General features: G+C 67.8%; 1 protein-coding gene and 1 long non-coding RNA gene across 2 annotated transcripts in view; one reads left to right on the top strand and one right to left on the bottom strand.

Moving 5' to 3' along the window:
* BAHCC1 (BAH domain and coiled-coil containing 1) overlaps positions 1-22541 on the bottom strand; it is a 40270-nt gene extending 17729 nt beyond the window's left edge. Inside the window, 9 exon segments of the mRNA XM_040456656.1 lie at positions 459-795; positions 927-1108; positions 1355-1513; positions 1710-1915; positions 2251-2359; positions 2673-4436; positions 7576-7698; positions 17812-17991; positions 22400-22541. Of these exon segments, the coding sequence (XP_040312590.1) occupies positions 459-795; positions 927-1108; positions 1355-1513; positions 1710-1915; positions 2251-2359; positions 2673-4436; positions 7576-7698; positions 17812-17991; positions 22400-22526 (3187 nt within the window). The 5' untranslated portion in view covers positions 22527-22541.
* On the top strand, positions 19765-24289 carry LOC121018050 (uncharacterized). The gene is made up of 2 exons (XR_005785007.1): positions 19765-19925; positions 20591-24289. It is a non-coding gene; the product is annotated as an uncharacterized LOC121018050 (long non-coding RNA).
* The last annotated feature ends 1 nt before the right edge of the window (position 24290 follows it).

The raw sequence follows: 24290 nt of genomic DNA, 5'->3' as shown, positions 1-24290 counted from the left end.
GGGACAGCGAGAGCCAAGGGGCGCGGCGGGCGGGCGGTGGGCGGCAGGGGCCCAGACGGCTCCAGGAGGAGCTCCCTCGCCCCGCTTCGCCGAGACCCGGAGCCAGGGACGGGAGCCGGTCCCACGGCTGTGCCCCGGTCCTGCCACCGGCCCCAGCAGGCCAGGCACTTCACTGTCCGTAGCCCCCACTGCCGGTCAGCTGAGCCCAGCCCTCATCCCGCCCCGTCTGCCAGGAACTGGGGAGGAGATGGTGGGGTCCCTCAGTGCTCGCCGCATGGGTCATCCAGGATTGTGGACGGGGAAGGACAAGGAAGAGCGCCCTGGGCCCTTCCTGGAAGGCCTTTGCAGGTGCCAAACCAGGCAGCCCCCTCAGTTCAGCTCTGCCCACCCGGAAGTGGAGAAAAGCCTCCGAGTGGAAGGGGGCGGGCCAAGGTCAGCCCAGCGCTGCCCGTTCTCACCTGGTTCCAACGCACTCAGGTCGGCTCCGGACCGCCGGCCCTCCCCACTCTTGTCCTCGGAGCTGGGCAGCTTGGAGCCGGGCCCGGGGCTGCCCGAGGGGCGGACGGATAAAGTGCACGAGGCTCCGGGACGCGGTGGCGGTGGCGGTGTGGGGCAGCTGGCAGGGGGCTTCGGGGTAGGCGAGTGGCAGCAAGGGGACAGCTTGGCAGGGCCTATGGTGGCAAGTGAGGGAGTGCCCTTGGCTGTGGGGGTTAAGGCAACTGGCTTGTGGGTGGACTTCAGGGTCTTCTCCTGGGTGGGCTCTTCCTGCTCCAGGTGGTGGTCCTCGGGCTTCCGCTGTTGGGGGGGGGAGGGAGAGGCTCAGCCGGCTCGACCCCCTGCTCAGGGCGTTGGGGGGTGGGGAGGCCTGGAGCAGAGAGGGAGGAAGGAGCCCTGGGTCCCCGCTGGGTGTGGCCTGGGGCAGGTACCTGGACGGGCGCAGCCCTCTGCTGCTGCTGCTGCTGCTGCTGCTGTAGGGCATAGAGCTCTTGCTGGCGCAGGAGCTGGGACCGCGAGTACACGGGGAGCTGGCCGGGGTGCTGCACGTGGGAGGCGGGGCCCCGGCCCCCATACATGGGGGGCCACAGTGAGGCCTGGTCCATGACGTCAGCTGTGGGCAGGGCCAGAGGAACCATCAGGCAGATGGGCCAGGACCGGGCCCTGCGCCCCGTGTCCCGAGCCCCCTGGGCCGGCCCCTTCCCCGCCCCTCACTTACCTCGCGCCTGCTTCCTGGGCCTGGGCCACGGGCGGGCGGCCCCGCCTCACTGTCCCCACGGCCGTGTGGGCTGCTCCCTTCTCCAGACCCACTTCCCACAGCCCCCTCCCCATACAAACAGCCGGCCCGGGAGGCTCTTACCAAGCGCGTGGGGGGCTGTGTGGGGCGTGGGCTCCGAGGGCAGAATGACGAGCTGTGCAGGGCTGTCCTGGGAGAGGGGGAAGACGGAGGGTATGGAGCCGGGCACAGAGGCGGCGAAGCCGGGGGGCAAGTTCTGGTGCAGGGCGGGGTGCCCGAGGCCTGGGGAGACAAGGCCCGGTCACCAGGGCGCGTGCAGCACCGGGTCCTGCCACTCTCGGGCCTCCCACACCAGGCTGAGGACCGTCCAGCCCGGTCAGGACGCATGCCCTGCCCCAGGCATCCTGGCTGTCCCTCCCACCCCCCCGCCCCCCCCCCCCCCCCCCCCCCCCCCGCCGCCTGCCCTGGGAGCACTGACCGTAGGAATGCCCCCCCATCCACAAAGAGGGGCTGCGGGTGCGGGGCAGCCACGGGGGGTGGGCGGGGTGGGGGTGGGGGGCTGGGTCCCCGCCCAGCTGGCTGTTCTGCAGCGAGGAGCCGCTGGCGATCATGAGATGAGGGGCCAGGTCTCCGGGGCAGCCGCCGGGCGGGTGGATCCGGGAGAACTCCAGGCGGTCCTTGTCCCTGTGCATCACCGAGGGTGGAGGGGGCTCAGCCCAACCGCCTGGCCACCTACCCACCTCCTCCACCCCATCCTGTGGACATCAACCTTGGAGGAGGGAGTGAGGCTCAGAAGGTCCCAGGTACACCACAGGATAGGGCGGGCCTCAGTATTGGGGGCCTCCTCCCCCACAGCGGCCCCGGCAGCAGAGGGAAAAGTTCGTAGAGCTCCCCTCGACACGGGCAGAAACCCCAGCAAACCCGGGGTGGGGGTAGACAGACTCGCCCGAGTCAGGCCACAAAGCCTGACCCCCCCGCCCCCCCCCCCGCCCCCGCGGCGGCTGAAGCCCTGTTCTCACTGAAGCAGGAGCTCCCGGCCGGCGAGCCCCAGGCGGTCCTCGGACAGGCGTGCCCTTTCTTCCTCAGCCTCCAGGTCCAGCACGTGGGTGGAGCGGGGCCCAGCTCCTGCTGCGGACATGGCAGAAGGGACAGGGGCTCGGGCGGCCGGAGAGCCAGAGGCTAAAGCAAGCAGGGCAAGGGGGTGACAAACCGAGGGAGGGTCTCCCGCCCCATGGGCCTCGGGGGTTCTGCCGAAGGCAGGTGTGGGGAGTGGTGGCTTCGAGGGATGGGGGCGGGCCGGTCAGCCCAGCGAGGGACGGGACCGAAGACGTGGGGCGGGGACGGCGGGTGAGTCCAGGGCCCGCCCTTTGTTAGCTCCAGATGGGCAGAGGAGAGCAGGCCGGCCACACTCCCCGTCTCCCTCCCTTGCGCAGGGGCTTACCTTTGAACGCAGGGGCTGCCCGGCCCTGCCGCCCGGTGTTGGTGCCGTAGGCCGTCTCGGGCCGGCTCACCGTGTCCTTCTGCCGGGACAAGGCCACCGCGATGCCCACGGGAGGCTGCCTCACTTCCGCGTCACTGTGTGGGGTGTCGTGTTCCCGGCTTCGGGCACAGTCGGGCCTCTCTGCCTCGCCCGGGGCCTGGGCTGGGCCTTTGGAGGCGGGGAACTTCACATCCTGCTGGGCACAGCTGGCCTTGAGGCCACCCAGGCCCACGAAGGGTGCCTTCTGGCCGACGACCAGCGCTTGGTTGCTGTATTTGAGCAGGTTCTTCATGGCCGAGACCTCATCGGGTGGGGCGGGCAGATCCTGGGGCAGGAGTGCGGCCTGCTGCAGGCTGCCGCTAAAAGGGTCCAGGTAGGTGCCAGCCTTATGCTCCTCGCCAATGGCCATGGCAGTGCCCTGGCCCGACTGGATGCTCCATGGGGGTAGGTGGGGCCCACCATAGCCCAGAGACGCCAGTTCCAGGGACGTGCGCTTGGCTTCGGCCCCACTGCCCCCTGGCTCCACCTCGGGGGTCACCAAGTGCTGCTGATGCCGGATCCGGGCCACCTTCTGGGCCCCAGGGGGACCGGAGGGGGCCTCCTTGCTGGCGGTCTTATCTAAAGTGCAGCAGGCCTGGGCGACCTTCCCACCCAGCGGGTCCTGGTGACTCGGCCGGGCACAGTCCTGTGAGTGGGCAGGCAGCTCGAAGTAGCCACTTTTGTCCAGACCACCTTTGGGGAGCCCGGAGAAGGGGGTCTCGGGGCCTGTGCTGTTGAGATACTCCAGGCCCTTTAGCCGGGGGTTGAGAGCCGCCTCGAAGCCCCCAGGCCGCCGCTCGGCCTTGCCCTCGGCCTTCAGGTGAGCGTAGGAGACCCCATAGGGCACAGCGTGTTCAGGGGCCAAGGCCCCCTCGAGGTGCCGGTCTTTGCCGTCACCTGCCACCGCACAGGCCTCGGCTGCCTGAAAGGGGCGGCTCTTGTCGGCCAGGTGTCCCACGGAAGGCACGAAGGTGGGCCCGCTGGCCTTCAGGTCTCGGGGGACTTTGTCCTGCAGCGGGCAGAGCCCGTCCGGGCCCGCGTGCAGCTGCAAGCAGGGGAAGGAGCCGGTGGCTGTGCTGAGGGGCGGGGGCGGCCCGGCGGGCAGGCCAGACGGCACCGCGTAGGACGCGGCCTGGCACCGCGTCTGCCGCCTCTCCAGGCCCTCGCTGAAGGCCGGCCCGGGCTCTGCAGGGCCCGCCGCCTCCTTGGTGCAGCGTCCGGAGGCCGCGACGCCCACGCCGGGCCGCACCAGCATGCCCCCCGCGCAGCTGGCCAGCGAGGCCTTGCCCGTCTCGCCGTTGAGCACCTTGGTGTTGAGGAGGCAGGAGGCGAGGTGCTTGGGGCGGCCCTCGCAGGCGCCCCGGGGCGCCCCGCCGCCGTCCTTGCAGTGGCCGTCTGCCGGCACGGGCAGCACGAGCTTGTGCCGCTCCTTGCCGCCGTCCTCCTCCCCCGCTGCCGGCCTCTCCTTGCCCTCCGCAGCCTTGCCGGCCTTCTCTCTGCCCAGCTCTCTGCCCATGAGGAAGCGGTCGAACTCCCTGGCACCCTTCTGCAGGGGGCCGGCCTCGCCTCGGTCGCGGCTACAGGAGCTGATGGGGTGGCCGGGGGCGGCTCGGGCCACGCCGGGGAAGTTGTGGTTGGCAGGCAGGAGGGTGGGCTGGGGGGGCAGGTTGCGCAGGTAGAAGTTATCTGCGTGCCGAGAGAACCGCGCGGTCACCGGAGGGCTGGGGGACTTCCCCAAGACACAGGCTCCGGGAGCCTGTCCAAGGCCTGCTGGCAGTTACCGTCTGAGAAGGTTTAAAGTTGTAAAAGAGACCTCATGTCGGGTCTACCCCTTTAACCGTGTTTAAGTGCGCCGTCGGCTGGCACCGCGAACCTTCACGGTGCCGTGCAGTCGCCACCACCGTCCGTCTCCAGAACTTTATCGTCATTCTGTCCCCGGGTAAACAAACACTAACTCCCTCTCCCTAGGAAGGTTCTGACTTGCGTTCGGCCCCCCCCGGGAGGTGGGAGCTGCGAATGGCCCGGGGCCCCTGCCCTGCCCGGCGCCCACAGGCCCGGCGCCCACAGGGATTAGAGCTGGGGGGCGTACGGGGCCACAGGCATCTCCCCCGCCCCAGGCAACGCCAGGGCCTCGCAATCGGCCATCAGAACCTTAAAAGCAGGGGAGGTCGCTGACTCACGGTTCGGGGCTGTCTAAGTGGCCGGTGGCACACAGCATGTGGCGTGATGTGGCCACCACACCGCTGGCTGTGCCCGGACACACCCGGCCACTGCAAGCGGGGCCGTGCACTGTGGACTGCGAAGTGCCCGTCTCTGACTAGGCCCCTGTAAGGGCTAAGACCCAGGAGAAAGTGAGGCCAAGTCTGAGGATGGGCTGGGGGCGGAGGACCCCGCTCGCCTACCTCCTGAACACCCTGGCAGGCCCCCAGCTCCTCTCTGCATGTTAACTGTGGCAACCTCAGGCCGGGGGATCCGGGGATGCTTTGAAGGGAGAAGAGGAAGTGATCGCATCTGGCAGCCCCCCACAGCTCTGGGCCCATGGAGGCTGGCGGTGGGTGGTGGGCAGTAGGGGGCAGTGTACCCCCAGCTCCCTGGGCCGGGCCGTGGCCTGCTGTCCAGCCTGGGCCCTGGGCCAGCCCTTCCAGCCTGGGGCCACGCTCTCTATGTGGGTCCCAGGCTGGCCCTGGGGTCGCACGCTGCTCCCAAAGCTGGGCTCCTGTCTCTGTGGACCTGGGGTACCCCGAGGGGGCAGACAAGGGGGAACAAAGAAACATTTGGAACTTGTAAAACTGTCCTCACGCACAGAAGTTCCTTGTCAATTTACTGCTAATTAAAACTGGCAGGGAGGGGGGCAGGGGGGCGGGGCGCTGGGGAAGAGTAGCCTGGGTGAAACCTAATTAGCTTGATTTCCGAAACCAAAACGTTCTTGGGTGGGGCTCCACCACAGCACTGAAAGCCGAGAGGCCACGAGCGCCCCATTACTGCAAGGGCAGTTCTGGGCTCGGGGTCACCGGGTCGGGCTGTCGCCCCTGACAAATGCTGTCAAAACGGCTGCACGCGTGGGAGTTTGGGGGACCCCGCCTGGGGCCGGTGGGGGCTGTCCTCTGGCTGGGTAGCGGAGCACCTGGCCCCACATGCGGGAAACTTGGTTTCCGGGGAGCATCCCTCACCTACCCATCTCCTGGGGCAGGGGGTGGCGGGCTTTCCTGGCCCTGGCACAGGCCGACCCTTGTCCGAATCAATCCCAGCCAGCCCATCCTCGGCTGGGTCAAGGCCAAAGCTTTCCGGACCTCAGCTGCCCCGCCCGGCCCAAAGGCACAAGACACAGCAATGTCCGGGAGTGGGAAGCTTGTTGGGAGAAAGGACTGGGGCAGGGCTAGGAGGACATGAGCACTGGCCATAGGCTCCACCCCAAAACTGCCTCACTGGGGGTCACCTTGCTGGGGGCCTCCCTTCCTTCCCTGAGGCCCCCCCTTCAGCACACTCTGATTGAACTGCTAGGTCCTGAAGCCCAGCCCGGTGTCCTGTCCATCAGCCAGACCCTGCTGGGTGCTTTGTGGTCCCCTCCTCTGCCTCCACTGAGGGCCCCAGGCTTGGGGCTCCTTGGGATCCCCGGAGCTGTGTGTGTCCTCACCCAGGCTGGCCCCTCTCCCTGGGCTGGCTCAACCTGTCCTCCACCATGTGTGTCCAGCCACCTCCTGGATACCCCTAGGAAAGTCCCTCTGTGTGGAAGACGAACTCACCCCTCCCCTCTGAACTGCTCCCCCGCAGGTGCACCCCTCCCACAGCCTGGCCATGAATGGGGGTCACCTAGGACCTCTCGACCTGCATGTCCCCTCCACATCCCCAGTGGGACCCCCATGCCCCAATTCAGGTCCATATCACTGGTCATCTGAAACATGGTAAGGAACCCAACAGCCTCCCTGCCCATCTACTGGCACGACCCCAGAGAAACCTTCCTAAAATGCAAATGAGATGTGATCCCATCCAGGAAAAATCTAGGAGACAGGGCACTGAGGGCCCCAGCCACTCCCCCGGTGGCCACATCTCCTGTGGGCTCCCTGATGGGATCCATGACCTTGAGGTTGGGCTTTTGCATGAGAGTGCGTGTGCACGCCCGAGAGGGCACGCATGCACGTACACACGTGTGCACGTACACCCTCCCCACGGTCCCGTCAGCACTGCCTTCTCATCAGCAAAGCCCTGACCTCGGTGTCCCCTCTCCAGAGACACCTCCTGGGGGCCCCCTCCTGCCGATGGAATGAGAGCCCCTCCTCTGCCTGCTGGGGCACATTGATGCCCCAACACAGCCTGCAGCCTCTGTCTGACCTGAGGCCCTGGTGTGCAGCTTGGGTGAGGCAGGAAGTACAGGCTTCTGGGGGCTTCCTCCCCCCCACCCCCGCCCGATGGCATCCGCCCCCCCGAGCTGCCCAGGGCGGTGGGGATCGGGAAATCGTGTGTGCAGGTCAAGGCTAGGTGCCGAGGGGCTAGGCACCACCCCCTAGGGGCTTCGGTCGTTTGGGAATCTTCCACCGGAGCCGGAGATAGCCAGACAGCATGGCTGTGTCTTCAGGGTGCGCACCTAACCCCAGCACATGACCTGCCTCTTGGCCATGGTCCTGAGACTTTAAATCCTCCGGGAGCCTGAGAAGCAGGCTCCCTGTCCTCGGTCCCTACCCCGCCGTGGCCTGAGACCCGGAGAGGAGGGTCTGCCCAGGCGGGCCGTCTTCACCTGGTACCCCAGAAGCCCCCAGCCCCGCCCGGCCCCACCCTCCCGGATGCCCTGCGCCCCAGACCCCCAGCGAGGCCCCAAGCCAGCACTTGCCTTTTTGGGTTCCATAGAAACGATGTTGCCCATAGAGAACATTGCTGTTTCCATGGTGATCCAAGTGGCTCATGGGTAGGAAGGTGGATGCCAGACTCCCCGAAAATCTGGGGTACCCTGGAGCTGGAGGAGCAAGGACACTGGCTGCAGAGGCACCCCCGAGGCCCCGGCCCGCCTGCGCCCTGACCCCAGGGAGGGGAGAAGCGGTGGGCGGCCCAGGAGCGGCGCCCCGCAGGGCCTGGTATACAGCCCGCCGGTGGGAAATCAACCCATCAATACATCATATTAACTCTGACTCGACTAACACCATCCCTCTGGTGCGGCACAAATTGAATTGCTGATGGGCTGGGAGAGAGGAAGATGGCAGAGGGCGCCTGCGGTCCCTCCCCCAGTAGCACACGGCGGGAGCTCTGAGGCAGGGCAACAAAAGCTCCTCTCGGAGAGGCATCTTGGGAGGACGGGGCCGCAGCGGACCCACATGCCGGACGGAGACCCTTGCTGCACAGGCCGAACTGCCAGCCAGGACAGCCAGGGCCAGGTGCCACCTCGGCCCACGCCATCCAACGGGCACCTAAGTGCTCGGGCAGCCTGCACCCTGGGGCTGGCGCCGCCGTCGGGGGGTGCCGACTCGCATTTTGCTGGGGCTGCCAGCATGGCGGGTCCTCCAGCGGCCCGGCCTCCACTCTGAGATCTACAGAGGGAGCTGGCCCCCAGCCCTGACACCCCTCCTGGGGTCTGAGTCATGCCAGGCAGGCCCTTCTCCGTCCCTCTGGGGCCTACACCATCCTTGGGGCCTGGCCCTGCCCAGCACAGGAACGCCAGCCATACCCTGGAGCTGGCCCCACCTGTTGGCCTTGGACCTTGGGGGCTCCTGCCACCTGGGATGCACACCCTGCCCCCAGAAGGGACGAGGACAGACAGGCATGAGCACAGCCTGGGGGAGCTGTGTCTGCTGGACGTCCAGGGCCACCAGCCGCCCTGACTGGGGCTCCTCACCGCTGGCCCTTCCCCCTCGTGGCCCAGCAGGGAGGGGCGGGGGTGGGGGCCCACAGCTGGGGCAGGCAGGAGACAGTGTTACTCTGACTCCTGCTTGGAGGTGACGCTCTGAACGTGCTCTGTAGGAGTTCCTCTCACCCCACGGTTGTCCCAGGAGCAATCAGCTCCCAGGAGCGCCTTCCCGCCCTTCAAGGTGGCCTTGGCTGTGAGGAGGGAACAGCCATCCAGGGTCTTCCCCGGGGAACAGCGGCCACAGGGACAAGGAGGAGCTCGAGTGGGGCCCTGCGGACAGCAGTCCTGGGCGGGGAGGGCAGGCTGGCCCCCCCAGGCTGGTGTGTGTGTGGCCTGTCGCCCTTGAGAAAAGGGAGCCGTGAGCCCCACGCCTGGGGAGCGGGCACCAGCACCCCTCCTAGTGTCACAGCGGAGTCCGGACGAGCCCCGGGGCAGAGAGCCCCGTTTCATCCTGCCCATTAACTGCTTCCCTGAGTCCATTTACGACAGAAGCCCTCTGCTGTTCGAGTGGAACGTTCTCTGTAACAGCTGGTGGCTGAGCACCCCACGGAGTATCTTCTGGGAAACACCTTTCCAGAAGGGGCGGTGCCAGAACTGGGGGACAGGCCTCCAGTCCCCCGCGTCCTCGGAGGGCCTGGGGCATTACTCCCGGCCTGAGGCTGGTCTGTCTGGATACAGAGGCCGCAGAGGCGGAGGGTGGAGGGTGGAGGCCGGCGTGGGGGCTCTGTCTCAGTGCCGGGGGTGGCGGTCGAGGCAGCTGGGGTCAGCCCTGGAGCCCACCGCGAGCACCAGGGGCCCGGGAGTCCCCTGGCAGGCCTGAGGCTGGGGGCAGGGCGGGGGGGGTGCGCTGTGCCACCGTGGATCAGGCTGCGTAGCTCAGCTCAGAGGTAAGAACGCAGCCGCAGGGGCAGAGCTTGGAATGGAAAGCGGTCAGCACCAAATGGGGGCCGTCTGGGATCCCCCAGCCCGAATGGGGTGGCCTGCACCCTGATCCCAGCGGGCTCGGTCCCTCAGACCCAGATGATGCAGTTTGGTTCGGAGGTGGAGCTGTGGAACCCTGTCCCCAAGGGGCGTTCCCGGCAGCCCCATCTGGAGGCCGGAGAAGTCCCTGGATGGCTCTCTGCTTAGGGCTCACGTCCCCAGGCACATGTGAGGGCTCGGGAAAGGTGCCAGCCACCGCCCCGGCCTGTCCCCTCCTAGCCCCCTCCTGCCTGGCCAACTGGCCTAGTTTGTGTGGGGAGACGCATCTGGAACAGCTGTTCCCTAGATTAAACTCAGCTCCTGGGAGACTTGACAAAAGCTGAGAGCCGGACGGGCCGGGAGCAGCCGGGGGCGGCGGGCGGGCGGGGGGCCGGGGCCTGTGTGTGCCGCGCGGGCGGGGGCCGGGGTGGTAAGCCACCGCAGCTGTCCCCTTTTAATTGGCCGCTGTTAAATGTTTTACGGGGCCTCGTTTTGGTAAACAGAAGTCTGTAAATTCCTCCTTCCCAGAACCCGTTTCCCGGGCGTGGACACCCCCGCCTCCCCGTGACCCCTCGGGAGGTCTAGGCCTGCCGCCCACCCGTGGCGTCCGCTGGCTGAGCGGGGAGCCCCTCCCTGCGGCGCCCTGGGTCGGAGAGGGGGTGTTCGGTGTTAGGGGGCCTGTCCGAGCCCCTCTCCTTTTGAGCCGAGCTGGTGGCAGTCCAGGCCAGGGAGCAGGGGACTCCCTCCCACCTCCAGCTGCCCGAGGCCCTGCCCTCGGGGATCCCACAGGGAGATTCGAGCTGTGGGGAGGAAGTTGGGGGAGAAGGAAAAAGCAGAAGGGGCATGGGTGGGGGGACTAGACGGGGACGTGGAGGGGGCCTCCCAGCCAAGCATAGAAAGGTCCCTTTCTTTTCGCCGAGATCATCCTCTCTGGACTGAAGAAAATAAAGCTGATTTTACAAACCACAGCAGCTGTCATGAGAAGGCATGAGGCAGGGCCGCTGTGGGTCCTTGACGGGGCCACGGCAGAGGGCGGGGGCTGTGGTTCTCAGGACGGCTCAGGGTGCAGGGAGAGGGGCAGGGGCTGGATGCCCAGGAGCCCAGGAGCCCACATTCCCGCAGGGAATATGGTGGTCCAGGACCCCGTTCCAGACCCTCGTAATCCTTGAGGTGGGAGCTAATTGACAGGTGGCAAATCTGTTAAGCAACGGCCCACGGTGGGGAGCCGGGCCCCAGGTCTGTCCCTGGCCTCCCACTGCCTTCCAGGCCCTGGAGGCTCTTGAGGCTCTTGATGGAGCTCTGGGGGAGGGGTCCCGGGCCTCAGTGGATGTCTCACCGATGACACCGTCCACCCTGCCCGCTGCTGTGAGTTGCCAGGACACTCAACCCCACGACATAAGTGAAAATGGGGGACCCTAGAGGGCCAAGGCCATCACCCGATGGGTGTGATGAAATGGGCATCCTGCCCGCTGGGGACTGCTCTTGGGTCCCTCGGGAGGCTGGAGGGCAGCCCCCCCCCTGGCCAGGGCGGGGGCGGGGGCGGGGGGGGGGGGCTGCGGTGTGCGGCCAGCCAACCAGAGGACCAGGGCTCTCTGGCGGGGAGGCCAGGGAGCCCCAGCCCAGGCCCACAGAGCTCCACACAGAGGCAGCACGCTCAGCAGACTCTGGGAGGCTCCAACCACCTTCACCCCGCCAACGTCCTGCCCGGCTCTCAGGACAGGATCCTTCGACGACAGACGCCCCTGTGCCCCGGGCCACTGTTGTCTCCCTGGAGGGTGACTCCCTCCCCTATCCTGAGGCTCCAATTGCTGGAAAGTTCTCACCGGCCATCGAGCCTCAGGTTGTAGCTGCCAGCTGATCCCAGCATCAGCTTCCAAGGGCAGCTCCCCACAACACGACCACTAGGCCCAACTGGCCACCCGGGGCGGGCTCCCAGCAGCTCAACTGCCCATCTGACCAATCAGAGCCCATCTCCTCTGGGTCAGGCCCTCTCTGGGGATCAGCAGGGGTAAGTTCCCCCAGATGGAGCCCAGCAGCACCCCCCCCCCCCCCCCCCCCGCCACCTCCTGCCAGCCCTGAAGGATCCCACACTTGCTTCACCCACGATGACCTCCACAGAGACACCCAGGGACACAGCTGGGCAAACGGCCCCTGCTCCTCGGGCCCTGACGCACTGCTATCATTTAGGATTCTGCCACAGGTACCAGGCTAGGGGTCATGGCCCAATGCCCGACACTGACTGGACGCCGGCTCCCTCCCACGAGACGCCCCTTTCACTCAGGACGTCAGCGGGTTTCCATTGTGGCGTCAAGTCTACCAGATGATCGGGACAGGCCAGAACTGGGTTAAGAAGGATTCTGAGGCTGCACCTACAGGCGGCTCGAGTGCGGCGATCGGCTAATCACGTCTGCCCGGGGAGGCGCGCTAACCTTGCCACAGCCCCTCCCCTGGTCCTCCCTGCTTCTGTCCACAGGCCCCCTCACGCCTGGTGGCCAGACCCCTGGGTGTCCCCCTGGACTTTGGGACGACCTGCCCTGCGTGAGACCCCTTCTCTGGGAGGGGGCGGGCTTTGGAAGCTCGGCCCTGGGGGAGTGCCCCGGCCTCAGCCTTCCGCAGCTGGGCGGCCAAGCGCAGGCTCGTGTGGATTCCTCTTCCATCCCACCTGTCGAGTTTCCAGTTCAGGCGCTCCCCACATACTCACTGCCCCCCCGCGGCCCAAGGCGCAGGGCCTGGCAGCCTCGGTCTCTTCCCAGGCTCGGAGGAGCACTAGGTGTTGGGGGAAGGGGCCAGGCTCCTGCAGGCGTCTCTGGAGCACAGGCAGCGGGCAGCCTGCCCAGGATCCGGGCGGCCTGTGGACAGTCCCGGGCTCCTGACACGTGCTCCCAGGGAGGAGGGAGGCTCAGGCAGCACAGCTTAGGGGAGAGCCCTCGGAAGGAGGGGAGGCCTGGGAGGGCTGGGGCCCCAGATCGCTGCAGGCCTCCAGCCGGGAAAGACAACAGCCCCTCAGAGCTAGGAGCTGGGGGCGGACCGGCGTCACCCCCAAAACCTTCGCTGACATCCCACCATGCAACTGGCTGCCCGGGAAATGCAGGGGGGCTGCCGCCTGCCCTGCCCAGACCTCTTGGCCCAGGCTCTGCACCCTGCCCTCCGGAGGGCTCCAAGCCCCCTGGGTGGGGCGTCCTGGCCACACTCAGGTCATTGCACCTGGGGGATCCTGGCTGCTCAGACCCGTACAGTCATGCCGCAGACAGTCCATGTGCCCAGGCAGCGACAAGGGGCCTCCCCCTCGCCCAGCCAGTGCTGCCCCCACACACGCTCCCACTGCAAACGGCGGCCCCCGGCCCAGCAGCGGACGGCTGCCGCGGGGAACAGGCCAGACAGAGCGGTCGGTGGCAAATGCTTCGTACTTGCTGGCTTTGACTGTGTCACGCTGGGTCTGAAGGGTGAGGGCGGTTTGCAGATGGGGAAACCGAGGCTCAGAGGTGCGCTGGCTGTCCCAGCCTCTCAGGCGCTATGGACCTAAGGCTGACACAGCTCTTGAGCAGTGACGATGACCCTTACGAGGGGCAGGGGCCTTGGGCTTGGTCCAGCGCGGTGCTGCCCCGCCCACGGCTGCCTGGGCAGGGGCCCACGAGGCAGGCACCCCCGGCCGGGGTCCCAGAGCAGCCTCTACGCCAAGAGCCTGGCTGACCAGCAGGAGCTGGAAACGGGGAACATCTACTCCCAACACAAGGAAGGCAGAGGGAGACAGGCCTCAGAGGGCAGCCAAGAGAAAGAGAGGACCAGACGGCCCCCGGTCAGACTCTTTGGACTCAAAACCCACCACACAGCTTCCCGAACCTGTTTCCTCCCCTATAAAATGGGTGAACAACCGCCCCCCCCCATATCTCGGGGTTGCTCGTTGAAGTTAACGAGGCAGGTACCATCCCTGGGCCAGCAGCAGGACAAAGCGTCATTTTCCTGAGCACCACAGGCGTGCTACCTGGCCTGACCTAGAGCTAGGGATTGGCCCTGGCATCCCTACCTCAGGGCCACCTGTGGCTGCAAGAACCAAGCCAGGGCTAGGCAGGCTGGCCCAGTACAGTGAGCCCGCTGGGGACTAGCCTCACAGGGATTAGGTGGGACCCGTGCCCTCAGCAACCAGTTGCTATGTAAAGAGCCACATGAAGGAAACGGTGGTGAGCTGGGGCCACGGAGGAGACCTGCCAGGGCATGAGGGCGTGGGGAAGGGTGGGAGAAGGCCGGCCACAAAAGCCCCATGAAGGCTCTGGAGGGGTCAGAGGTCCATAAGAGACGGACCTCCCTCTGGCCGGATATGGCCTATCCAGCGGGGCAGCCCCGATTTCTGTGTTGGGATCTGGGGAGTTCGGGCCCCTCCCCACACTCTGTCCTCAGATCTCAGAGCAGCCGGCCGCCCCCACTTGCCTCCTCCTTCCGTCCAGCATGGGCAGGACTCAGGGAGGCAGCCTCGGGGCCACCGTACCCAGCCCAGGACGGGGTGCGCTAGGAGGGCGACCATCGGTGGTTCTGTGGGGGCAGAATCAGAGGCAATTTTAGCCATCGAGGAAACTGAGGCCAGGAGGGGAAGAAGGAGCCGACGGGGCCTGGGGGAAGGGGCTGGGGTCCAGGGCAGAGACCTACATCAGAGAGCCCCTCTAGACGGCTCTGGGAAATGAAGCTTCCGCAGCCAGGACGGCCTCTGAGGTCACACGGAGGTGGTGGATGCCAGGTGACACCTGTGTCCCTCACACAGACATGACCCCAGGCTCCTACTCCCTCCCAGAAGTCCCCATGAGGTCTCAGAGGGGACAGAGGGGGCAGAGGGGAGGCCGGGGGCCAGGAGCAGTGGGGAACATCCAACCACATTTTGGTGTGGTCCCCAGCGCTCCTGGAGGCCGGCCCAGCCCTGGACGGAGAAGTAGGGCCTCGGATAAAGAGGCCAGTGGGGCCCACAGCCGGCGATGGCACGCGTCCCGCTGCCACCCAAGGCTCCCCTCCAGGTGGCACAAGAGACCACAAGTAGCGGGGCTGTGGTGCACAGCAGCCAGGGGGCCCCACCCCTCCCCAGCGGAGCCCCCAGGAACAGAATCTCCTTTCACCGGCCCTGTGGGTGGTCCCAGCCAGGCAGCTGGGGGCGGGGTGGGGACAGGGGGGCCGGACTCCATGACAATGGGACCAGCTGTGCTGTGCCCCCGCCCCTGCCCCAACCCCCCCCAGGGCAGGCGGGCTGGACACTAGCTCACCCCTGCCCCGGGGCCAGCTCCGACGCCCACTCCCACCCTAAGCCTCGGTGGGGAATGTCCAGTCTCTGGTAGGACCCCTCACTTGGGCGAGCCTGGAGCGGGGAGCAGGAGGCCTGGGGGCTGGGCAGACAGGCTCTGCCTCCGGCCAGATGTTCCGGGGCGGCTCCTCCAGCTCCAGGGTGCCTCCCCTGCACCCCAGCTGCTCGGCCAGGGAAGCAGAAGCCTGGGCCCCTGTCCTGGCGGCTGCCCCCCCCAGATGGCAAGCTAGGTCCACCGGTGGGAGGGTGGGGAGTCCTGCCTGGAGTTGGGGGGGGGGCACCTGGGCCCATCTCCCCTGACCCGGCCCTCACTTACTGCCGGGGCCTGGCCTGGCTGCCCTCCTTAAGATAGAGCCATTTCAGAGGCCCTGCCCCGGCCACCCCAGGTAAGGGAGGGGGTGGGGAGCAGGTTCTGCTGGGCACCTGCCGCCCTGTGGTGGGAGGAAGCAGGACTCGGGGGAGACCAGACCTCTGAGCGGCCCGCCCAGGCAGCCCACCATGCCTGCCGGCCCCCACGCTCCGGCCGTGTCGCGTGCCCCCCGCCCGCCTCACCCCCCTTCTCTCCGAACACACACGGCAGAGAAACAGGCCCCTGCACGCGGGGAGCCAGCTGGCACCCAGTCAAACTAGCAGCCAGGCATGCTGCCAGGGCAGGCAGCCAGCAAACGCTGCCACTCGCTCCGGCCCCGCCCGCCCGCCCGCCTGCCGGCCTTTACGCTCCAAGCTCACAGCGAGGCAGCCGGCACCACGTGGCCTGTCGGGGAGCGAGGCTACAGCAGGCAGACAGGCGGAGGGCGGAGGGCAGGGAACCCCCGCAGGAAGGAGATCCCGAGGCGGGGCGGCTTCACGGAGGGCAGAGAGAAGGAGGTGGCGAGGGGGTAAACTGAGGCACGGGCCTGGAAGGTGTATGTGGTTGCACGGTCGCCAGGATATATAGATCCCGGCTACCGCCAGGTGGGACCTGGCAGGTCGGGGGTGCCCTCCCCCTCAGGGCTCCTGCCTCTCCCGAGGCTCCTCTTCGGCCGCGGGTGGGCCCTGCTCCCCGCCCGCCCTGTGGGGGGGGGGGGGGGGGGGGGGGGGGGGGGAGGGCTAAGAGCCACACCCTGTCTCCCTTGGTCTTTGGCCACCTGCGCTTGTCCACTAAGCCCATTGGCCCGGCAGGCACGCCCTCCCCCACTAGGCTGTGGGCATGTCCAGCCTGAGGAGGTCCAGGTGGATGGACACACGACTTGGAATCCTGGGGCAATCCAGGGCTGGTCTGAGCGGGAGCAACGGACCCTCTTCTTGCTCAGGCTGCCCCTGCCTCAAAGAAGGTTCTACGGGATGCAGGACAGGGTGGAGGCAGGCAGGAGGCCCGCACGGGCCCCCCGACCCGGCCAGCGGACTCCCCTGGGGCTGCAGCTAAGGGCGGTGGGGAGCCCTGAAGGCCAAAAGCCACGCCGCCAATGTAGCCGTTGGCTCAGGGGAAGCGAGTGGCGGGAGGCCGTTGAGGACGCCGTCTGCAGGCTGCCTCCCACCCCGCCCTCCCCGCAGCCCCCAGAGGGGCAGGACAGGGACACCTTCTCCCTGGGCCCCAGGGCAGGTGGCACTGCCCACAAACCGCCCTCCGTGCTGCTGAGGTCCCCAAGGGCGGGCCGGAGGGGAAACTAAGTCAGCCAGCCCGGGTGTGCCCATGCACCTGTGGCGGGGCCAGGGTGGGGCCGTGGCCGTTCCTCCGTTACTTCGTTATTTTGAGGTGGTCCCACGTGGCTGCTGCAGCCCCCCACCCCTCCCTCCTACAGACATCCTTCCCAGATGCTCCCGCCAGGGCTGGGAGTTTGCCTGGCGGACAGAGAGGCGGAAGAGCTGCAGGGGCGGGGAGGGGGAGAGGCACTGAGCGCGCGGGGCCACCCACCGCTGCCAGGGAAGCCTCGCCCCAGCGCCCAGCCCCGCCCGCACCAGCGGGTCCCCCCTGGGGAGGCTACTAAGAGTGCGGGGGTGGGAAGCGGGCAGCAGGGGGGTGAGTCTGGGCCGGGGACCCTGCCCCGTCCACCCGGCCTCCCTCCAGCGGGAAGGAGACCTCTTGCTGCTTATCGCCTGCCCAACATGTGCACCCTGCGCAGCGCTTAAAGCCTAGATTATTTTAACAACTGTCCCTCACTTGTCACCTGTCCTGTTTGGAAAACAGCCCCTTTCTTGTTGCACAAAGAGGTTTCTCTGGCTCTCCAGCAGCGCCGGGCGCTAATCTCCCTGCCTGGAACACGGACGGCGGGCGCGGCGTGTGGGTCCGCGCTCTGCAAACGCAACGCTTGCCGCTCAGCAGTCACTGAGTTACGGCGGCGCCGGTGCCAGGAGCGGAGAGCCCTCTGTGCCCGCTGCCAACTGCAATTACCTCTCCGCGTGCCAGCCACCGCCGCCGGGCTTAACCCTTCCCGGGCCGCACGGATACCAGCAGCCACGGGCCCGGGCTGACGCACACGTCCCAGCGCGAGGGGCTGAACAGACAGCAGGCGGTTGGGAAACCGGAGGGGAGCCCCAGAGTCCCCGAGGGGCCCCCGGGGCTGTCCTGCCGGGCGGCCGCAAGGCCTGCGTGCACAGGGCCGCATTCCGAGGGGAGGCCAGGGGCCCGGGAGGGGCTCTGCTCCGGGCGAGGCCCCCGAGGTGGCTGCAGGAGCATGTTGACAGCTCTCTCCCCCCACCCCACACCTCCCTCCCAGCTGGCACATCTGGAGCCCATACCGCTTTGAGTCTGGGGAGGTGGGCGCAGCCCCAGGCAGAGGGTGCAGCCCGGCCCCGGCCTGCCCAGCTGTGTTCCACATTTCCTTGGCTCCCCCAGAGCCCTCTCGGCCCCACCTCCTTCTCCACCACCCCCCCCCCGCCCATCTGCGGTGCACATCTGGCCAGGACCACTGCCTGGTGGGGCCCGCCCCCCGTTTCCAACCAATTACCACCTCCCCTGTGCGTGGGGGCTTCCTCTCCTGGCCCCTGGCCCCTGGCCCCGGACTCACCTTCATGGGAGTGAGAGAACCAGATCTGGGAGGTGGCGGGGTGGGGGCCGCGGTAGGCCTGCTCCGAGGGGGCGGGGGTAGGGCCGCTGGGGTGCGCGGGGGCCGCCGAGCCCAGGCTGCTGGTGAGGAAGCTGCCCATGAACGAGGGCGCCGGAGAATTCCCCATCAGGCGGCTGCTGGCTGTGGACACAGGGGGCAAGGGTGAGTCTGGACCGGGTCAGCCCGCCAAGGAGCCCGTCTCCAGGGGTGACTCTTGAGCCCCAAACCCCCGGGGCTTCTGTCTTCAGAAGCAGGAGAAACGGCCCGCTCGGGCTCCCGACAGACACGCTCGGGGTCCCGTGCCCTCCTGCCACTGTTGGCACTTTTGCGACCAGCACCGCCCCCCGCCCCCACCCTGATCAATGGGATGCCGAGTGCCGTGCCCGCGGGCAGCAGGCGGCTGGCTGTGCGGTGGGCCTTCTCCTCAGAGGCCGAGCCCCTGACTCTCCCAGGCCACGGTGGCGGGCAGCTCCGGGGCCCCGCAGCCACCGGCGCACCTGCCAGAGAGCTCTACCCACACCTCCCAGAAAGGCCCAGCATCAGCAGGGGCCCTGCTCCAGCCTTGTGGGCCCCGTGGCCTCTGCCCGCCTTCTGGGCAGCACTGGGGGGACCGGCCCCTCCCCACAGTGCGGTCCTCAACCTTCTCCCCAGGTCCAACCAACGGACTCATCAGCCCCACCCAGGTGAGAGGGACAGAAACTGGAGGCAGAGGCAGAGACAAAGGATGAAGCCAGACCTGCCTTTTGTCAGCCCCCTGGGGCTCTCAGGGTCACACCCCGGCCAGCCTGGCAGGCGGACACACATAGTCATCTGTTCCCCAGGACACCCCGCGCTGGCGCTGACAGCCGGCTCTCCGTGCCCACCTGCACCCCCGCCACTGTGTCCCCTCTCCCTGCCCAAATCCAGTGGCCAAGGCCAGGCTGAGCGCGCCTCCCTGGATTTCCATGGCGACGGCAGCTTGCGCAGGAAGGACGCAGGCGGACACAGACCGCTCTCTGAGGAGCAGCCCCTGGGGGTGGTGGGGGGTTAGGACAGCCGTGCTCGGCCCCCGCCCCGCCGTCTCGTCACCCCTGTTCACAGGCAGTGAGCCTGGCTTGGGACCAGCCCAGGGATGGGGAGCAGCGGCCTGGGCGCTCAGCACCCCATCAGGCTGGGTGTAGGGAGGGGCCTGGTGGGGTTCGCGGGAGTTCTCAGGGGGTCCCCGGAGGCTGCAGGCCCTGCCCTAGGTGAGTCAGGGCAGCTGTTTCCCTGCCCGGGAGGCAGGGGGATTTTGTGAATTTGTGATTCCTCATCCAGCCCGGTTTTGGCTCTGGGAGCTTCCCAGACACCGGGTGACTCAGCAGAGAGGAGGCAAGGCCCAGAGCAGGGGAGAGGGAGGGGCTGCCCTGGTGGGGACCCTGGCAGCTTCCCTCCCCTCCAGCGTGTGAACGGGACAGACGGAGGAGTGGGGCCTCTCCTGGGCGCCGGCCACAGAGGCAGGTGTGTGAGTGCGGCCAGGGGCTGGAGCACACGCCGACCTCTGTGGTGGGTGTCAGGATGCAGGGAGACCCTGGGAAGACCCAGGGGCAGGGGACGAAGGTGCCCGGGGGCCAGGGACTTCCCGGACCGCAGGGCTGGGACTGCCATGGGCCTCGGCCAGACCACAGGCGTCCAGCCAGGGGAGGGGACTCTGGGCTGGGAAGGGAAGTGTTGGCCTCCGGGTCCGCGGGTGGAGGGGCAGGAGTGGGAGGGCGGCCCCTGCTGGGCCCCAGGGACCTGGGGGGGGGGGGCCATGCCTGGAGGATGAGCAGGCCTTTTCCTGCCTCGCCCAGTCTCCCAGGCCTCCCCACCCCCGCACCCTCCCAGGAAGGTCCCTCCCACCCTGCTCCTCCCGGGACACTGGGAAGCAGCCCAGTCCAAAAGCCGGGTCTGGATAATGAATTTCTCCAGGAGCTCAGCCTGAGAAGCCCACACCTTGAGCTCTCCCACACCGCGGGGGCGAAGCGGTGGGCCAGGCTCCAGACTGGGCAGGAAATGCAGCTCAGGGTCCCACGGGGTCCCCTGGCCCTGGGGTCCAGGGAAGCCGAAGCTTCCAGGTGGGTCCCGTGCAGGGTCTCCCGGGCCTGAGGCTCCGGCCTCAGAGGTCTCGCCCCGGCACCCCCCCCCCCCCCCCGCCGCCACATCCCCAAGGGTCAGCCACCTGGGGCCACAGCGGGTGGGGAGCAGGGCCTGAGGCCCAATACTGGACCTCTAGGCTAAAATCTGGGTTGGGGGTCCCAGGACCTCATGCCCTCCTCCAGACACTGATCCTGGCCTTGGGTGGGGACACTCACGGGTGCTCTGTTCTGACCCTATCCCAGAAGGGGGTCCCACCGCACGCGGGCCTAGGAGGGTGGCACCTCAGCTCAGCCGGCCCCTGGTCTTAGCTCTGCAGAGCAGGGGACATACCGGAGACAGGCTACACTTCCCGCCTCGGCCAGAGACCCCAAGCCTGGGGCCCACCTCGCCCCACACCGCCCGTCTCCTGACGCAGGGGACCTTCTTGGGGGCCCTCAGAGAGCTGGCTTCTCTGTGTCTAGGGAGGGGACCCCTGCCCCACAGTTTGGGGAACGTAGTGGAAATGCTGAAACACTGTTCCAGCCCAGCCCCCCTCCCCGGCCCGTGGCGGGGCTGCCCCTGCCCACCCTGCTAACTGAGGGGCTGCCCCGCTGGCCTGGTGGCTGACTCAGACATCCACCTGGGGAACCTTCTCCACTTTCAGCTGGAAAACAGAAGGGGCTTGTCATGCAAACAGGATGACACAGGGAAGGAAGCAGAGGGCGCTGGAGACCCCATCGCCCCCACACCGCAAGTGCTCTTGGGCCCAACAGCGTCACAGAGGCATTGGCCGGCCCCGGCTGCACACACAGACACCCCGCGCCCTGAGCCGCTGTGGGAGACTCCCGCGGGGACCCAGGTGGCCTCTCCCTCCTACAACCCCCGTCTGCAGCGCCGGGTCCCGCCAGGGGCTCCCATTCCCACCCCCCGCTTCCTGCAGGCCAGTCCCCCCTGCCTGGGCCCTGTGCGGCGGGCTCCACGGTCCTTGCTCTGAACGGCTCGGTCTCTTCCCCACCGTCCTGGCCTAGAGGCGTGGACGCAGCCGAAGGTGCCGCAGGCCTTGCCAGGTGGGCTGCGGGGCCGGGTGGCGGGGAGAGGGCTGATGGCCCCTGGGACCTCCCCCCACCCCCAGCCGGCTCGCATCGTCACCTCCACCTCCAAGGAGTCTGCAGCTGGCAGCGTGCCTGGCCAGCAGGGGCCTGGGGCAGACCTGGCTACCAGCTCCCTGGCCCCTCCCGCCCACCAGTAGCCAGCCCCAGACAGAGCGTGAGCAGAGGCGGCCTGGGCCAGGGCCAGGGCCGGAGCCTCGAGGCCAAGTCTGGCCGGGAACTGGGCTGCAGGCTTCTTTCCTCTTGGCAAGGTCCTTGCCCACGGAGCGCTGCGGTCACCAGCCTGGGAAGGGACGGTGGGAGCCTGAGCAGTAGGGAAGGCCAGAGGGGTTCCTGGTTTGGACGCCCCCGCCCCGGCTGGGAGCTCCAGTCCTCCGGTCCTGGAGCCACTGACACTACCCCTCTCAGACCAGGGGCTCTACAAACCTCACACTAATTGCTTTCATGCCGTCCCAGACAACGGGCCACCACGGGGCTGACCAAGGAACGGGGCATCGTCAGTCTGGACCCCGGGGTCCCCAGTGCCTCAGCTGAGGTCTGAATGAGGCCTCTCCATCCTGAGGCTGCTCCGTCCAGTAGGAGCGGTCATGGTGGCCACTGCCCTGAGATTCTGTCAGCTCCCGTCACAGATACGTCCCACGTTCACGACAGCCTCGGGGAAGGGGCCCGAAGCTGTGTGACGTTTCAGCAGGGCCAGAGGCGAGCCGCCGTGTACTGAGCGTCACGCATGGCCCGCCGTGCCGCCAGCCCAGGCCAGACACGGGGCTCTAGTCCCGGCTGTAGCACCGCCTTCGCTCTGCCTAGTGCCCCACGGAGGCCTGGCCTGGGCGCCTGGCTGGCTGAGAAAACCGCTCCGGAAGCCAGCATGCCCGGGAGGCCTGGTTGACACCCTCTGGCGGCCTAGGTCCTCGGGCACGGCCCCGACCCCGGAGCCCCATCTGACCGTACACCCCGAGGCCCAGACGACCCGGCCCCTCGCCGCTGTCCCAGCTGGAATGCCCCGGACACCCCAGGAACCTCCAGCGACCACTGAGTCCGGCCTTGGCCCGCTGGAGAGGGGGCACCACGTGGCCGGGCGACACTGGAGAACGGGGTCTTCCTCCATCAATCTGTTTGCCAGGCCCCCCTGCCGCGGCCAAGGTGCTGAGGACGCCCCTGCCCCAGAGCACAGGTGTTGCCCGGGGGAGAGCCTACGGTCTAGGGGCCACCGAGACCCCCGCGGGCCTGACTGGCGGCAACAGGGGTGGCCCTGTGCCGCGCACCCCAAGTCTGAGGTGCCAGGTGCCCACCGTGCCCTCCCCTCCGCCCGCATCTCCCCACCAGGCTGTCCTGTGGTGGGGGTGCTGAGAAGCCTGTCTCCTCACCGTGATCCCAGGCTGAGGGCAGAGGGCAGAGGGAGTGGGAGTCGGGGAAAGACAGGCGGACAGAAGGGCCTCCGAGAGCTGGGCAGAACGGGCACTTATTGTCTGACGTGAGCCACGGGGACGGCATCCTCCCTCTCTGGAAACCGTGACACGGGCTGTGAAGGAAAGGCCTCACCGAGATGGCTGCCGGCCGCCTCCGAGAAGCAAGCCCTTCCCGGGCTCTCAGGGCTCCTGAGGTTCCTGGAGCCCAGCTGACTGGCTACTGGCGGGGCTTCCCCAGCTCCCACCCTCCCGCTCATACCTGCTCAGGCTCCCCACTTCCCTCAGGCCTTGCAGGGCCCACCTGGGCGCGCGGGGGGGGGGGGCACCCGGGGTCTCCCCCAGGACACCAGAGGCTGCTGAGACACTGGAGGGACAGGCAGTCTGCCTGGGGGCCCAGAGTGCCCCTCCTGTGCTGAGCCAGGCCTAGAGGGAGCTGTCAGAGAAGAGGAGGCAGGAGGTCTGCCCCAGGGACCTGGACACACCCCTCCTGTTCCAGGACAGGGGACAAGGAAGGAGAGTGTCCATCGGCGTTCAGCCCTGGTCCTGCATGGACTAAGATGGAAAGGCTGGGAAGCAAGCGGGGGGGGGGTGGGGTGGAGAGCCACCCAAGAACGGTCCCGGCCGGCTGGAACCCACCGCTGGCCCGGGCACACGCGTGCGCGTGCACAGAGGCAGCACAGTGACCGTGTGTGGGGGCTCACGGGGCGTGTCCGGGCACACACTCGTGGCCACGGCTGTACACGCTGGCCACAGGCGTGCACACAGGACACAGATGTGCACGCGTGTCTGAGGCACGGCCCCGAACACGCACGAGGTGGCTGACCCGACTCTTGCGAGAGGGGGGCCTCAAAGACCCGCTTCCCAGGGTCAGACCCCCACCAGACTGGTCCCCTTACTGGCCCCGGAAAAAGCCCCCGACCTTTGATTCCGTGTGCCCCCGGGGTGACGTGGGAGGGGCCGCCGGACCCTGCCCACCTCCTCCCCCGCCCTGGGCAGTGGGAGCACATTCCGGCTCACCTGTGCTGGAAGGGGACCCTCGCCTGTCGTCTGCACCAAACTAGAGACCCCCGAGCCCGAGCCCCTGCTGCACGGGACCAGGCCCCTCCCCAGGCCGGCTGCTCAGCCCCCAGCCACCCGGAGCTGACAGTGGCTCCAGGAGTCGTGTGGATTCTGGGGGACAGCTGGCAGGCCACGTGGCCAAGTTCGCCTCCCCACAGGCAGCCCACCCCCCTCTGCGGTGGAGAAGCAGCTTAGACTGGCACGAAGTCCCCTCTGATCTGTGACACCCCCCACCCACCCCCGCAGGGCAGGCTGTCCAGGACCCACGCATCGTCCAGATCTGGGGCGGTCCCCTCCGGCCACAAGCTGGCCGCCCCCAGATGTTGGCCTGTCTGGCCCATTCCCTCACTCCGTCCCACCAGACACCGGGTCTGCCCTGCTGCTACCACGGCCCCTAGGAGTCCCTGAGGGCTCCTCCCAAGGATCCCGGCTGCCGTCCACGACTCCGAGACGCTGGCCGGACGAGAGGAACCTGAGACGGGCACAGGGAGGGAGGAGGGACGGGCGGAGGAGGCAGGACTGTGAAGCCGTGGGTGAACCTCCTGGCCGGCCCAGCCCTAGGATGTGGAGGCAGCCCAGAAACATGCGTGTGTCACATGGGAAGCCCCTCTCCGCTGGCCCAGGAGAACCTTCCAGAAGCCCCGGTTGGCCCAAAAGCAGCAGTTCTCAGGCCATAATAGGAAAATTCTGTGGTTGCTGAGCCACCCAGCCGACAAACGTGGAAGCAAGATGACAGGGGAGGCCCAACCACCAACAGCCCAGAACTAATAAAAGAAAAGGAAAATCGGAT

The sequence above is a fragment of the Herpailurus yagouaroundi genome, unplaced genomic scaffold (genome assembly GCF_014898765.1).
Source record: "Herpailurus yagouaroundi ecotype Mexico unplaced genomic scaffold, PumYag 217, whole genome shotgun sequence".
Classification (NCBI taxonomy): Eukaryota; Metazoa; Chordata; class Mammalia; order Carnivora; family Felidae; genus Herpailurus; species Herpailurus yagouaroundi.
The sequence above is the reverse complement of the archived record's forward strand: the minus strand, read 5'-3'. Positions and strand labels throughout refer to the sequence as shown.